At 30.8% G+C, this 17,826-nt stretch overlaps 1 protein-coding gene across 1 annotated transcript; it reads right to left on the reverse strand.

The window, feature by feature from the left end:
• Positions 1 to 11,208: 11,208 nt before the first annotated feature.
• LOC130798101 (uncharacterized) lies at positions 11,209 to 13,559 on the reverse strand. The gene is made up of 5 exons (XM_057660967.1): positions 13,402 to 13,559; positions 13,094 to 13,319; positions 12,554 to 13,009; positions 12,016 to 12,384; positions 11,209 to 11,836 (listed from the first exon to the last, which is right to left on the reverse strand). Exons 4-5 carry the CDS (start codon positions 12,097 to 12,099, stop codon positions 11,396 to 11,398), a joined length of 525 nt encoding a protein of 174 aa, XP_057516950.1. The 5' UTR covers positions 12,100 to 12,384; positions 12,554 to 13,009; positions 13,094 to 13,319; positions 13,402 to 13,559; the 3' UTR covers positions 11,209 to 11,395.
• Between the last annotated feature and the right edge of the window lie 4,267 nt (positions 13,560 to 17,826).

Genomic DNA, 17,826 nt, shown 5'->3' on the forward strand with positions numbered 1-17,826 from the left:
CTATCGTGGTTAAATATCGTTTGGTTGCAGCGCTTAAAGGTACACGCTTAGACCGTACTGTTATGTGGTTGTGCAAGTAGTGTTGTTTCATTTCTAATCGAGGCATTGTAATTCACATAAGGATTAGACATCTCAAATAATTTGAAAGAAATTAATTGGAAATTGAGAATTTATGTGTTTGTCACCCAAAAGGGTTGACGTTTGGTTGGATTATGTTACCCAAAGGGGTTAACGTATTGGTTTGGATTATTACAATTATTGTTTCCATGGTAGTTTTTGGATCATTACGGTCACCATGGGGGTATGCATACTTTAGCCTTTGACGACCCGAACAGGACGGGCAACGTCTTAGGTCGGTGGTTGCCTTGGGATTAGCTCTCCCAAGTGTATTCCTCCAAAAGATTTTGATTTATACTTGAACGACCCGAACAGGACGGGCAACGTTACAAGTTGGAATTATCTAATAATGAATGATTTATACTTGAACGATCCGAACAGGACGGGCAATGCTAGGATAAACATATTGCTTGTATTCAACCTGATTGATATTTGTATGAAGTCTCTGACGTGTATTGGTTTGTTTGTTTGGAACCTACTATGTGTTGTCATACGACAACTAGTAGATTGATTGCAGGTGAGGTCTGGAGTGAGGTCTCGACTTAGAACCCGTAAACATCAAGACTATGCTTTTACTTTTTTGTATTGGATTATGAGTAGAAAGAAACTTTGTACTTATGTAACAGGAGATAGTGTAGATTTCTTTTCACTTCCGCTTATTTCAATTAGTTTGTCTAGAGGCCCTTAGGCTCTCGAGTTGTACATAAGAGCTTCCGTTGACTTATTTTCTTTCACGCTGGTACTGTTTTCTGTTTTAGCTATATATCTTTATCGACAGAACGTTGACGATCCTAGAGAAAAGTCTCCTCTAGAGTCCCAAGAGTGAACCGGAATTTGTATTTTCATATGGATTTCCGGGTCACTTAAACCGGACCGTTACACTTGCTATGAATGTATTAGGAGTATGTTCACCCGAGATGGAATTTATATATGTCTTACCTGGTTGGGAGGGATCGGCACACGATGGTCGGATTCTTCGAGATGCTATTTCTAGGCCTAATGGGTTAAAAGTTCCAAAAGGTAATTTGATTGACATAATAGATTTTATTTGAGATTAACTTAGTAAGAGAGTAATATTTTTTTAAAAAAATTTGTCAATGCTGTTATTATCTATGTGATGGAGGATATACTAATGGAAAAGGATTCCTTGCACCATATAGAGGACATCTTTATCATCTTAGAGAATGGAATAATGGCCCCTAACAACCTCAAACCGCCGAAGAATATTTCAACTTAAGGCATGCAAAAGCTAGAAATGTGATTGAGAGATGCTTTGGGTTACTCAAGGGAAGATGGGGGATTCTTAGAAGTCCTTCTTGGTTTAGTTTACAAACACATGGTCGAATAGTGATGATAATGAGGAAGATGATGTGGAGTACATAACCTCCATTGCTGTAACCAATCCATGGACGAAATTTCGAAATACAATGACCCAATATATGTTAAATGATTGGAGGGCTAGACACCGCAGACTTACTTTGTGATGTTATTCTTTTTTATTAAAAAAAATTGTTTCTTGTATTTGAACTTGAGACTTGTATGTTTATTTCATGCTTGATTGTTTTTTTTACTTGTATTGGACATGAGGAAAATTTCCTTTGTTTACTTGTATTGAATATTTCTTGGTTAATTTCATTTTTATATACATGCAATTTTGTTTTTACTATGACCAATATGGTTCAAATGTTATAGAGGATGGATGAAAGTAGTGCAAGTGGACGTGGAAGGGGAAAAAACAAACGATTTTAGACTGCTCAAGAAAATAAAGTTCTTGTGGAAGCATTGTCAGAGCTAGCTGTTGATCCTCACTGGAGGTGTGATAATGGATTCAGAAGCGGCTACATGGTTCGCTTAGAGGAGATCATAGGTAAGGCTCTTCCTGGTTGTGATTTGAAGGCTCTGCCACACAATTATTCTCGACTTAAGACACTTGGAGCCAAGTTCAGGGCTATTTCTCAAATGTTAAATACAAGTGGATTCGTTTAGGATGATGAAAAAAATGGTTTCTGTGGACCGGGCTGTTTATGACGAGTTTTGCAAGGTATGACTACCTTTGTAAGGTCATTTTAATTATGTTTGAGATAGTTTGATGATGTTGTATATTTGATCATTTTGAGCATTTTTTTGTTTTTCAGAATCATCCAAATTGCAAAAACTTGTTTGGAGTTTCATTTCCGCACTTTCATGAACTCATGAATGTTTATGGCAAGGATTATGCTACTGGAAAACCAGCTGAAGATTATGTTGAAGCAATCAAGAATTTGCAAAATGTTGCCCCTCCACAGGTTACACTTGATTCAAGTGATGATGAGGGAGTTGCTGCTAGTGGTAATGCCACTCAAACTGTTACTTCTCCTCCTGCAAAAAAGATGAAGACTGAAAAAACTTCTAAAAGAAGTAAGAGAGGAAATGGTGGTGAAGGTAGTTCTAACGAATTGGCTAGCTTATAAGCATTCATGAAAGACATGAATGTTCATCTTTCCACTATGGCAAATGTGATGGCACGCACTGATGATCGTGAGCAAAAAATAGTTGAAAAGACTGAGCAAGTGCTAGAGGAACTACTCTCTTTCAATTTAGAAGGTGTAACTCCTAACCAAGTTTTTGAAGTGGCTAACATTCTAACCGCACAACCAAACAAGCTCATGATATCTTGAAAGTGTCTCGACGCTTTGAAAAGTGCTTATGTTAAGAGTCTTCTTGGAGGAAATAGTAATGCTTAGATCTTATGTTGTGGTAATGATTTTGAAAGGACTAGAACACTTTTGGTATGTATTTTGATCTAGAAACAAGTGATTATTTGTAATCAATCGAGCTAGAAAGATATTATTTAGAGTTATGTTTTTTTTTCTTCATATTACAGGAAAAGATGATACAAGTTGATGATATTTTTTTAAAAAATAAGTTTTTCAAGTATATCATATAATAACTAGTTATTTTTGGAAAAAATATAAAAGAATTTAAAAACTCATAATTTGATTCCTTAACTTGAACCAAACAATCACAAATGGAATCAATGAGCAGTTCATTCCGTTTTCTGAACACAGCCAAACGACTAGGCTAAATTAGGGAAATCCATTCCTTTCTCCTTCATTCCCTTTCCTCATTCCCTTTCCTCATTCCATTCCGATCCCCTTGTGCGAACCAAACGGCCCCTGAGAGTTTTAAGTGTATATTAATATAGAAACTAAATATGCAAGTAAGTAATGAATAACAATAATGAACAAATAAGTAGACACAAGATTTAATGTAATTTACCAATCTTGGGCTACATCTATCATATCTAGCCTAAGATAGTATTAATATGTGATTAAAGGATAAATACAAAAATTGAAGGAATTTCAATGAAGGTATAGTGTAGAAAAAGAGTAGTTAATGAGGGAGTAAAATAAACTAAGCAATCGAAATTTCAATGGATGGTTAAATTAATGATGTTGTTTTATTATTATATTTGAATGTGATTTTTATTTATGTATGTAGTTGTTGTTTTTGAGGTTTTTATTTTTTTTTCATGTTTATATTATTAGTTTGTTAATTATTTTGATTTATGTGTATTTTATCAAAAAATGGTTTTTTTGGTATAAACATATTTATTATTAGAATATACATAATTTGAACAGCTTAAAGACTATGAAGGATAATTAGGGTTAAATGAATGTTGTATTATTATTAGGGTTAATTAGGGTTAAATGAATGTTGTTATTAGAATATTCATATTCTTTGAACAATTTAAAGAACATGAAGGTTAATTAGGGTTAAATGAATATTGTATTATTATTACTTAGTAAGTTAATTAGGGTTAATTATTTTGATTTATGTGTATTTATTTTATTCTTAATCTCACTTAGGATGACAAAAGATCGTTCTTGTATGTATGGTAGTATTGAATCGTCAGAATTTGTTAATGAGGTATTAGAATTTTATAGTATTTCCGTCAAACACCAAGTTAGGACATGTGAGTTGGTTTTTTTTGCACATATGTCAAGTGTGGCAATGTATCAAAGGTAAATAGAGTTGAATCCTCAAGGAGCACCTAATATCATGTTTGGGTTTGGCATAGTGAGGAGGGAGTTCACGAAGAAAAAGTGTCCCACAGAATGCGTACAAAGAAGAAGGGTTTGTTCATACGGGGGAGAATAATAATGGGTATGAGACAGATAAAGAGAATGTAGATCGTGTTGATAAGATGAAGGAGAAAGAGATTAATAATGGGTAACAAACATATACTACTATTACAACTGCTTGTGGTCTAAATGTAACATCCGTTTTTTTTAATAATAATAATAATAAATAAATAAATAAATTTCAGAAATTTTAAAAATAAAAAAAAAAAACTCCCCATTAATAAATAACTTCCCACTTCTCCCTCTAAATTTTATAACTAACCTCACTTACCTATTATAAATTAAACCAATTACCCTTAATTCATTCACATTATTACTCACACTTCCTTTTTCTCCTACAAACTACTTCCTCCATCTCCCATTTGCTTAAAATTCAGTCAAGAAAACGCAAGATTTTGATGTTAAAGATAGCAGATTCGTAGACAGAGATTATTAGGAGCGTATGTTGTCTAGGATCGTGTGACTAGGTAATTCTCAATGTCCATCTAATTAGGACTATCCCGTTAGTATTATGTGCTAAATGATAATTGATGTGTTTAAATAGGATGCATGATTTTATATGACATTATTTTATATGACGTTATGTTTTATATATTTCTCAAATTATATTTACTATTATTTTTGTCAAACTTGAATTTATAATTACTATTTTGATAAAATTTATATTATTATTTTGATAACGAAATTAGATACAGTTTAATTTGAAAAGGAAATACTTGTATTATTATTATTTTGATGAAAGTTATATTATCATTTTAATGATGTTTTTAAATGCGATTGAATTTGGGAGAAAAATATTATGATATTAATATTGCAATTGAATATTCTTGAGATATATTTTTCTTGGGAAAACCTATGATCATAAAATAAAATGTATAATGTATGTTTGATTATATGTTTATGTGCTTGCGACTAATTATTAAAATATATTAAATCACGTAAAGTGTAACACGAGGGAAATGAAGCTCTTATATTTGTTGTGATCCAAGTATAAGGGTGATGAACAGGTTGTCCTGTTTGGTTACTATAGCTGCCGACATGTATTATTATTTCTGATACTTGATACGATGTTTGGTCTTCCTTCTATTTGTTGTGATCCAAGTAGAAGGGATGTGCACACTAGGGTTCACTGAGACTACTCTGCTGGCCTTGAATTATTTGGGGTGGACCTCTTGATAAAGTAGGTATAGGGGTAAAGCCTCGGCCTACTGGCGTTCTCGTTCCCTCAAATTAAAAATTGATTATGTGTTTGTCATTATTAAATATCAAATTAATAAATTGGTTTATGTGATATTATATATATTGTTTTCTCAAATTGTTTTTCTTTTAAACTCAGCTATATAAATTATTTTCTAAAATTATTTTCAATTTGATTATATTTTATTTTCTTAAATCATTTTCAAACTTAATCGTTTTACGGGATGGAGTTGGAATTACTCAATTTTCTGATTTTGGGAGTTTTTCTCTTATTTTTCTTGCATTCTTATGTTGCAGGTTATTGATTGCGTGGGAATCGTGGAGTGAGGATCACTTAGAAATATAGCTTTTATTAGGGTCGTATTTCAGTTTAAATTTTACCTTAAGTTGTTTAAATTTTATATAGATACAGATTACGTTTTATTCTTTTCTTATGTAGTAAGATCCTTTGTTGGATTTAAAGTTATTAAGTTATGTCTTAGTCGTTAAGCCTTACATTTATTTTATTAGAAATAGATGTGGCGGTAACACTCCCATGAGTAGGTTTTGCCTCATGTTTTTCATAAAGGTTTACACTAAACCACAACATATAAGACCCAAAACCCGCATTTGGTCCATAAATATAAGAAATAGGGTGAATTCTTAATCTCTCTCAATTGAGAATTTAGGACTTCAATTGATATCCTTTCATTGATTTATCTAAAGATTTCAATTCATAAAGAATGGACAAAATTTCTATGCCAAAATGGAGATCAAATCAAATAATCCGGAGAAAACGAGCAAAGTCAAGTGTAACAAAATTGTGGACAATTTGTTGAATATCTAGTTGTTAATGATTGAATGGGAAATTTCATAATTTTTGTCAAACTCATTCATCAGATACACTATAAAGTACATGTACATCTCTTCAATATTAACCCGACTCGAAAATTTAACTTAATTTAATTGAACCCATGTTTCTAAAATTTAATAGATAAATGAGTGTCGTATTAATAAGTCGAATTATAACATATTAATTTTTAGACACTTTGAATATATACGAGTGATATTCACAATTATAACATGAAAAAAAATTATATCAGAATAAATTACATGATATTATTTTAGCTGTATTATAAGCAAAAATAAAATAAAAATAAATTTATGAGTTATTGGATCAAACTTAATCAACCTATTTGACAAACTGTCTAATTATAAGTAGCAGTATAATATCACACAGCTACTACATACATATATGCAGCTAATCTCTAAAACCAAGTCCAATTCAATTCTTCATCCCTACATGAACGATATCTTCCTTCATCCCCATTAAGCTTTTTTTTTTTTACCCAAATCAATGGCTTCCCAAATTAACGCACCCCCTTCTTTGTGCACCACTACAATCTCAGTGACGTCGCCCTCTGTCGCCACTATTGACCAGATTCGTGGCCACTGTGATGTCCTCTTCTCCATGACCTAGTCTTGCCACCAACTCTAGTACGAACACCATCATAGTCTCTACCACAGGTGTTTGATAAATGAATACTTTATGTAAAAACAATAAATTTGAAATCCTACTTCTCCAAAGTTTTAAATTTGTATTCTAAGTATTATAATGTCATTCAAAGATTTAAATGCTCATTTCAAGCCTTAACTTTTTTTTTTCAATTTTTAAGTTTAACATCCCACATTCCCACTCCAAAAGCTAAATGTCAACTCTAAGTGCCAATTCAAAGCCTTAAAATGTAAATTTTAAATCTTTAAATGTCAATTTCAAGCCTAAAATTACCAATTTCAAACCTTAAAATGTCTATTTCAAAAGTTAAAATGTCTACTCGGCTATCCCAATACTTAAGTTTAATAAGCTATTTCAAACCTTAAAATGCCAACACCAATCATTAAATTGTTAATTCCAGTTCTTAAAACGCTAATTCCAAAGCTTATATTGCATACTCAATTACTTAAGTTTAATATCTTACTCTAAACCTTAAAATGTCAACTTCAATGCTCAAAATGTTAATTATAAGGCTTAAAATACTACTCCATGACTTAAGTACTATAAATTCTTAATCTCCTACTCCATCAATTAACTATTGTTATTTGTAATTTAACATCTACTATATTACTTAAGTAATATAAATTATTAAAATGTCAAATACAAAGATTAAAAACTATATCTAAGTATTAAAATGAGAATTCTTCGTAATTTTTAGATGAAGTGGTTATTTAGGTGTTGGGTTAAATTGTATATATGAGTTAGATGAAGACTTGGGCTAATTAAAATAAACCCAATAAGTAAAGGCCGCATATATGCAGTGGTTTCATAAAGTTTTTGTGTATAACGAAAACTTGCTAGTGACGATCACATATTGATAACGTCAACATGGGCTGGTCTTAAAGCCAAAAATTGAAAAATAAAATTGGCCTAAAATTTTATAAATTAAAGAATAAAAATTCAATTTTGATCTTAAAGTTATCAATTACCTTAATTGTATCAATTTCAACTTAAAGTAAATCATAAACAGATTAATTAAAAAAATTTAATTTAGACTTAAAAATGATCAATTTTTACTTATAAGTTTTATTTTAAAGTCTTTATTTTCGATATTGAAATGATCAATTCAAACCTTAAAGTATCAATTAAATGATCATTGATAACTTTATATGAAATCAATAAAAATTCAATTTTAACATAAAAGTGATCAATTTTGATATTTAAGTGATTAATTTCTACTTACAAGTTTATAACTTTAAATGGATCAATTATTTAAAGTCTTTAATTTCAACGTTAAAGTGTTCAATTTAAACCTTAAAGTGATCTATTATATATAAATTGATTAACTAAATGATCAGTGAGAAACCAACTTTGACTTTAAAGGAATCAATTATGACCTTAAATTGATCAATTACTAATAACGTATTGTATAAGTTATTATTAGACTGATTGGGCTATTGGTCTCAATATGAGAGCGTCGCTCGCAAGACTTGATATAATATTTATGTTAGTCCGTCTTGTGTGAGACTGTCTCACGGTGAGACGACTTCAAAACAAAAGGTCCATAAGCTAAAAATTTCTATTATTAGGCTATTTAACCCAAGTACCCGTCTCATACAAGAATTTATGTATATTAAAATATACCACAGTTAGGCTGATTATGACAATCTATGATTGTTGTGATATGGCTAAATTACAAGGGCATTTCTTGTGATGAATATAGTAATGGGCCACAAGGCGTATAGTCCAAACTCCAATGGTTGGAAACGTGCCTAAGTTTCTGTCTGGAATAGCAAGTTTGTATGAAATCGTTCGATTGTTAGACAAATTTAAAATAAGTATTTTAGTTATCAAAGTGAAAATTTGTTTAATTTAGTGGGCCTGTCTGAATCAACTTAGATTTGTTTTACGAGGGACCGTCTAAAATAAAATTTTTGAGGAGACTCAGTAAATGAGCACTGGCGTATTTCATTGACGGCTTCTATTAACATATAAAATATTTTATCCAATAAATTTTTACTAAGCATTGTTTTAATCTTATAACCTAAATTGTCTAACTATTATGATTAACTAGTTTATTCACAACAATTTTTATAATTCAAATCTTTTTTAGATTTCTACTTATTATTAAAGATCAAACTTATTTTGATTATTAAGAAAACAAATTTGTCAATAATTATTAATGATATATATATATATATATATATATATATATATATATATATATATATATATATATATATATATATATATATATATATATATATATATATATATATATGTTGTACATAAAAAATTATATAAAACTTTTACTAAGGCCCCGGAAATATTCAAAAGGTTTCTCTTTAGTTAAGAACCTGGAAATATAGTAATTTGAAGGCTCGGAGGTCGCAAACTCTCTATAAGGCTCAAAGAAAAGTATTCAAGCCCAATCATGATCCATACTCATACTTTTTATTTTGTAGTTCAAATCCGAATAATAATACTTGCAAAAATATCAGCTTGGTTTCTCTTTATTTTGTAGTAAAAATCATGATAATGGTCTGAGATATGGTATCTAAAAGAGACCGTCTTTCACATGAATTTGTGTACTTGCAAAATTATCAGTTTGGTTTCATGTGTGCTGTTGGTGATTGGATAAGGGGAACTATTTGGTAATTGATACTAAATGGGTGAATGAGAATGGTTTATAGTGTAACTTTTCATAATATATATCATGTTATTTGGTGATTCATTAGAATGAGTTTTATGAAAAGAATGAGATTGTTGAAAGAGAATAAGTATGAGCATTAAACTTGTAAAAAGATATTCCTAGCAAAATTATACTAAATTTTTGATTTTCATTCGCACCATTTAATACTGATTATTAAACTGGGCTGTTAGATTAAAAATTCTACTCCCACATATTCACCCCAAGTGGCCTATTTCCTTATCAGCTGGTCTTGCGCAAAACCGCCTCAGTATGAGACGGATAGCCCAATCAGCCCAAAAATAGTTTTCCTTAATATGCACTCTGTGCTTGATCTATTTAAGGTCATAATTGATACCTTTAAGATCAATATTGATTTTTCAATTGATCATTTTAATGTCTAAATTGATCATTTTAAATTAAAATTGAAATTTTTATAACAAAGCAGCCATAAACTCTAGATCATTTTAAAAAAGTATTCATTTAATTGATCATTTTAAAGTCTGAATTGATCATTTTTATATCAAAATTGAAAATCTTATAACAAAGCAGCCATAAATTGTTGATCATTTCTAAAAGCATTCATCGAATCATTTGGCAAAATATAACTCGAGATCGACACTTCCTCCCCCTTCACATCAAACACTACTTCTACAACTTTATTTCCAAGTCCATTATGAACAGAAGTTGTTGAGGAAAGACCGATATTACTATTATTGATCGATGATAAAAGAGTACAAGTACTCTTATTTTCCATTAGAGCCATCACGTTGCATTAAATAAGAGTACTTGTATTATGCAATGTAGTAACACTATTATTAATAGTGTTATTGAACATTAATTTGTTGTTTGAATTTCATCCATAGAATAATAGAATAATAGAATTTTATTAATTATGTTCTGAAATTGTGAAAGTAGAACCATATCTAGGTAGAAATTGATCAGTTTAACGTTAAAATTGATCACTTATAGGTCAAAATTGAAACTTTTTATTTTAATTAAGCTGTTTAAGGTTTACTTTAAGTTGAAATTGATACCTTTAACGTTAAAATTTATAAATGCCCAAAAAAAATGAAAAAAAACAAACAAGGGAAAGCATGTAAGGCAGTTACACACACGAATTGGGCTGGTCGAAATTAACGGTCTCATAATGAGATTGTCTCGGCCAAGTTATTACGTTTTCTTGTTAAGTCAAATCATTCTAAGGGGGTGTTTGGTATGGAAAGAGAAAATGTAAGGGAAAGGGAATTAATAAAGAGGGGTAAGGGTAAATGTATGGGTTATGGCTATATGTTGTTTGGTATAACAATATAAGGGAAACACTTGTTTACGTTTCCCTTACTTATTGTTTGGTTTGTCACATAAGTTGATTTTTTTGTAATAATCTGCAAAGGGCATTTTGTCCATTTTTGTACAAAAATTAACTTAAGCAAACATTAAAACAAGATTTCCTTGATAAAACTCAACATAGTACAAGCCTAAATAAGATCAAACATAGCAATTTGCAATACTGTTATTCAAGTATTTAACTAATAATCTGCAAGCACATACTACAAGTTCAACCACTAATAACAACATCTCAACTCATGTCTTTTTAGAAGACCACTTTCACTTTTTCTTAAGAAGATCGAGCACATATTGTTTCTTGAGGTTCGAATGAGCTTGATAAAAGATGCGAAGCTTGTGTTCTTCAGCAATGAGAATTGTAGCTACTTCTAAAGCTTCAGAGGGTGAGATGCCATCTAATTTCATAACCTCTTCCAAGACTTTATTCACTTTTTCATCCATCTTCTGCTATCTCTCCTCGGCTTTGGCCCACGCATTAGCCATCGTGCCAAGATTAACATTAATATTATCAAAAATTTTCCCGAAATTACTTGTAGCTTCATGAAGAGAAGAAACCAAATTATCAACATCACTTTGAAGATTTTTCTTTCGTTTCAATTCCTTGAGCTTGGGTTCTTTTGAAGATGTTGAATTATCATTCTCTTGTTTAATCGAGCGCTTCTTGAATTGTATAGAGAAAGTAGTCGACCGGCTTCTTGAATCCGCATCATCCTCCTCATCACTAGCTATGAAAATTGACTTCTTTGTAACTTCAACATCTATGCTATTGATTGCTTCCACAAAAGACTCACTTTGATCACCCGTGGCCTTATCTTTAGCATAAATCTCCTCAAGGATGTCATAGTGAGGAAAAGGTACCCCATATAATCCTTTAGCCTTCTTATGAACCTATTCCAAAACAAGGAAGTTAAATGAAGTGTACAAAAGCATTGAATAATGGCAAGAAACTTGCATGTACCTTTCAAAAACCCCATCTACAAAACCCAAAACAAGAAACAAAAACATACCAGTAGACCTTTTGCACAATATTCAGAAAGTAATGTATAAAAGATCCCAGAAAACTTTACCTTTGTCCATTCATCGAACACTGCTCTCTCTACTTGCAACATCTTTTTATCGGCATCCCATCCAAATCCCGAAGTAGATAACATCTTAGCTGGTGCACTGTATTTCTCTGACCAATGTTTGATTCATGATTCAATGTGCGGAAAAGCCTTCAAACCAAAACTAGGAAGCTCATCATTAATCAACTCTTCCAACCTACTCATGTAACCATTTTTAAAACCGCCCTCACCTTTCCACTTAGGATCAGTAGACAATTGGTGTAAATACTTTATTAGCATGGAATCTTCTTGACATGTCCAAAAGCACTTATTCTTGCCCCTCCCTCTACTACTTCCCTCTTGGCTAATGGTATTCACCTCCATTTCAAGTACCTGCAATATACATATAAACTAAAGTGAAATTATTTATATTTTGTCACTGCACAATAATCAGAAAGTATCAGGAACTAGAAATGTATGAATCTTGTTCTTAAAGAATCTATTGGTATGATTGTGTGGCAGACGTAGCATTCAAACAATTAAACAATCGTTTAGTACAAACCTTGTCTAACTCTTGCCCTCCAAGCATTAAACAAATCTTGAGCTAACGTATTTCTATAATTAGTCCATCGATCAGAAGTAGCTATTGTAGTAATGTATTCAACTTCATCAACGGAATTGTTATCGGCATTGTCATTACTCATATTCTCTTCTTCTACATCATCTGTGGGCATCACTATCCTTATTAAATTATGAAGTAAACAACAAGCCATCACAATACGTCCTTGAGTTCGAATAGGGAAAAAGGAGGGGCTTCTAAGTATACTCCATCTCCCTTAAAGTAACTCAAAACATCTTTCAATTACATTTCTTGCTCGAGCATGCTTCATATTGTAATACTCTTCTGCAGTTAGTGGTTGTCTATCTGTCCATTCCTTAAGATGATATAGTTGTCCTCTATATGGAGCAAGAAAACCCTCACAGTTTGTATACCCCCCATCGACCAAATAATAGTTACCTTCAAAATTATTGAAATTAGATGATTAAAGTGAGTTTTATTAACTATATAATTCTTCTTTTAATAAATACATGTTAAATTTACCTCTAGGAACCCTAAAGCCATTTGGCCTAGTGAGAGCATTGCGAAGGACATGGACATCGTGAGCAGAGCCTTCCCAACCCGGAAGAACATAGATAAATTGCATGTTGGGTGCACAAACACCTAACACATTCATAGCAATGGTACCTTTTCTTGTCCGATATTTACCACGATCTTGGGGATGTACAATTACATTTATGTAGGTACCATCCAACGCTCCTAAACAATTCTATAAAATCAAATAAACAAAATCACTCTTATAAATACACATAAGATTATGGGTAAAAATTAGATGATTAAGCAACTAGTACCTTAAAAGGTTTCCACCTTTCTTCTTCACATTCTTCTAATATTGGTTTGTGCTTGTAATGCAAATGGTCATGCAACTTAAGTATAGCCCTCAGACATAAGTTGAATTGCCGACTCACGGTCTCTCCACTTCTTATGAAAAAGTGAGCAATAGATCTATTTTTTTATGGTTAGCTAAAGTGTACAAAAACATGGCAACTATCTCATCAAGAGACATATTTTTTGTCCGAGTGAGGCCTCCAATCTCCTTAAGCATCTCACAAATAATATTAAAGGTTTGTCTATTAACCCGAAGTTCACTTTTGCAATGCACATCACTTTCCATCACTTTCTTGTATTTAGCGATGCATAATTTTTAAGCGCAATATTTTTCTATCTCTTTTACTTTGGATCAATTGAAAACCCCTAACCGTAGCAACACTTGTCATATACCAAACCCAATACATCATAAGAACTACAACTACATTTGTTACTACCAATTGAAGTTGTTTTAGATGTCTTTTTCTTCGTAAGGATTGCATAATTCGATCCATTTATTAGAATTAATTAGAAGCTGTACAACAATAATTAGACTCAAAAATCAAAATCAAACAAAATTTTTTCACTATCATGTAATTATATATACACGCATAATTATTGGATAAGTTCAATTAAATATAGCTGAAAAAAGATAGTTCCATCATAATTTTGGTTCTATAAGAGCATGTTCTACTGTTCATGAACCAACTATTCTCATCCAACATGTCATTTATAGTCTTCCTAAAAATTAATTAAACTGAGCAAATTTAGCATCTTTATAAACTAAAGAACCCTTAAACCAACTTTCTGCATTTTCACTCATTTTTCATCTGAAAAAAAACAAAGTCCATTCACTCAATTTTCCCTTTCTTCCTTTATTCAAGATCAAAAAGTATCTTTATAATACTATTTCGATTATTAGTTTTAAATAGAAACACATATCTTTGTATTTTTCAAATCAAAAATCAAACAATCAACTCCTAAGCTCTATGAAATGCCGTTGAATCGACATCTTCTCGAAAATCTTCTTGAAGTTCAGATGATGAATACATTCATAGATCGAAGAAAAATTAACAAGTTGTGTTAATCTGATGTATGCTTTTTTGGTATGTCTTGATTTTTTTAATAATTCTTTTTTCATTTTCTATATTTTTATGATGTAGATTGTTTAATTAGATCTTAAAAAACTATTTTGCATTTAGTTAAAGCTCGAATCATATCTGAAAAAAAGGGTTTCACATTAAATTTTGTGGTTCATACATGGATTGGAATTTCTTCAATCCATGTAGATTGAGATGATTATTGAACAAATAATATGTATGTGAATTGTAAACAACAACCAGGAGAAAATCATACTAATTAAATACCACAGATCAAAATAAGGTAGAATCACAGAAAATCGTAAACAATTCAAAAATTTAGGGTTCATCTTACACAACCAAGTTGAGCAAAAAAATTAAACTCAGAACAGGAGAAAATTAACATCAAAGAATCAAAAGGAGTAAATATCAAAAAATTTAGAGAAAACATACCAGAATTTTTGTCTTGTTGAAGGAGATTTGAACGAACAGCAAAACTGAAAAAGCAATGGAATTTGAGTAGAGAGTTAGCAGGAAATAGAAAGTGAATTGTTTTGTTATTGGATTAAATGGACCAGTAACAAATAAGGGTAATGGATTTCTTGAGGTAATGGATTGAGTTACAATAATTCTATACCAAACATTGGGTAAGAGATTGGATAAAATAATTCCCTTACTTGGGCCCAAAATTCTTATACCAAACAGGCCCTAAATGTCTCATTTCTATTTTAGATATATTAACTTTACTCTTTTACCCTTACTAACTTAACTTTTTTACACCTTTATATTTACGAACCCCATTTTACCCCTATCAAAACTTAAAAATATTATACACTTTATCTTTCATATGTGGTTCCATTTGACTACCTAAAACATGGTGCATAGTCAAATGGGACACTTACGAAAGGAATATAATATATTATCATTTGTTTTTGATTATTAGCTACAACTCAATAAAAAAAATCCTTCCTCTGGAATTTTAATAGTTGCTACAGTTCCTATTGCAACTATTGTTCATCAACTGATCTTATTTGATAAATACTTCTCAATGTATAATGTAAAACATAGTCATGTAGGATCTTATTTGATTCGTTTTAATTCATATTTTCATAATATTAACTTTTTAGAATTTTTTATCATATGAAATTAACGATATTAATGATTAAAATAGTATATTAGATAGCGTAAAAAAATGTAGAAACTATTAAAAATTAGATGAAGTATTATTCATCAATCAATCTGGTTTTGCAATAATTTTCGAATGTATAGAGAAAAACATAGTGAAATAAATCTCGTTTTATTCATCTTAATGATATATTCATTATATCAACTATCTTTAATTTTATTATGCATATTAAAGATATTTAATGTTAAAATAGCATATTTGATAGTATAAAACTTAAAAGTGTATCAAAAAAAATAGAGAAAATTACATCAAAAGGCTAACCTTTAGTACATTTACAAATAAATGGTCAATCTTTAATTTATTCTACAAAGGTTGAACCTTTGATGCCTATTTCCGAAGAAAGGGCTTCTAGGTTACCATCACCCATTATAATGAGTTGCAATTTAAAATTCAAAAAGGGATCTTATATTTATTCAGCCATTAAATCTTACAAATGGCATTGAATATCTACTATACTGTACTTCATTTATTTTTTTCATCTCTCTCATACAAAAATTTTTTCTCTGTCTTCTTTTTTACTTTCTTTCTCTTTGTTTTCTCTTCATTTTGATTTCTCTGTGAAAATGAGTGGTTGTGGTTCTTCCAATCGTGCTCAAAGTTGTAAATCAATTGGAAAAGTTGTTATAACCCCAAATATATAATGTGACTTCCACTTAACATGTGCTGATTTCAGCAGCAGTTTTTTTTAAATTAACATAAATAAGATTTGGGCTGGGCTTTTGAAAGCCGTCTTTACAAAAGACGAGACGATCTCAGGTAAGAATTTGTGTAGCCTAAAATCTTGGTTGCATTATTTCTTGTTATGTTAGGGACTTGGATGAAAAATATAAGAATCAAAGTCTCAACCCAAGATGGGGCTTTCTCAATTTTTAATGTCATTTGCTATTCTCATTCACTTTAAACAAACAAAGACTTGGACTTTTTTTAGGCTATAGTCTCATTCCATCCTTGAAATCCCATGTGCCAAACACCCCCTTATAGGAATTATTATTAAGAAGTACTTCCTCTGGATATTAATAGTTGCTATAATTCCTGTAGCAACTATTATTCATCAACTGATCTTATTTGATATATATTTCACCATGTTAAAGCATAGTCAAGTGGGATCTTGTATGATTCGTCTTAATACATATTTTTTTATTTATATATTATTAGTAAAAGCAACAAATTTATTGTCATACCAAACTCTGATAGACATCAAACCTCCAATATACACAATAAGATCCATTGTTTTCAACGATAAAATCCTAAAAATACTAAAATGCATATATGAAATGTCCACAATCGACCAGAATTTGAGGAAAACCTAATTTCTAAGCAAAATTCAAAGCTTTAATGTAGATGAACTTCGAGAGAGATCCTCAAGCCCAGAAAACAAAAGCCGCCATTGAAGAGTGCGAGAATTTGATTGCAAGAAAATGGGTTGAAAAGTACAATTGCATGAGAGAGGTTGAAGTTAGATGAATTAACATTAATTGTTTTGAAATAAGGAGTAAATGGCAGTAATAAATGGTTAGCTGAAAAAAATAAGTATTTTTCCAGTTGCCAGTCATTTAGCCATTTCTTTGAAAATACACATCAAAGGTTAAGCTCTTTGTAGAATAAATTAAAGGTTGACCCTTTATTTGCAGATGGGCTTAAGGTTAGTCTGTTAGATGCAATTTTCCTAAAAACAAACGAGAGATGATAATAAGCTGTATAACATATACTAGCACAAAAATGGGACCACTTGGGACTATATGGGAGGGAGATGTTAATGCACTTTACTTACTTATTGCTAATTGACTTTTAGGTTGGCTTTTGTGTTAGCCAAATAAACTTGTTTGGTCAATGAGTTTTTAGTCAATTAAAAAGCTAACTTTTAAATCAAAATTAAATAGTGTGGTTGGCTCTTTCATTTGAGTTTTAGTTTGTTAACTCACTTTTTCTCCAATAAACAATCAACGGTCAATACCTTATTTTACCAATTATATCCTTAATCTAGCCAACTTATTCGGCTAGCTAAAAAGGCAACAGTTATAACTGGCCAAACAAACCAATTAAAAAGAATAATAGTTAAAACCAACAACCATTTATCAAACACCCAAAACAAAATAACATACAAATTAGTTATTCCATCAAAATATAAAAAACTATCATATGTA

The sequence above is a fragment of the Amaranthus tricolor genome, chromosome 13 (assembly GCF_026212465.1).
Source record: "Amaranthus tricolor cultivar Red isolate AtriRed21 chromosome 13, ASM2621246v1, whole genome shotgun sequence".
In the NCBI taxonomy this organism is placed as follows: Eukaryota; Viridiplantae; Streptophyta; class Magnoliopsida; order Caryophyllales; family Amaranthaceae; genus Amaranthus; species Amaranthus tricolor.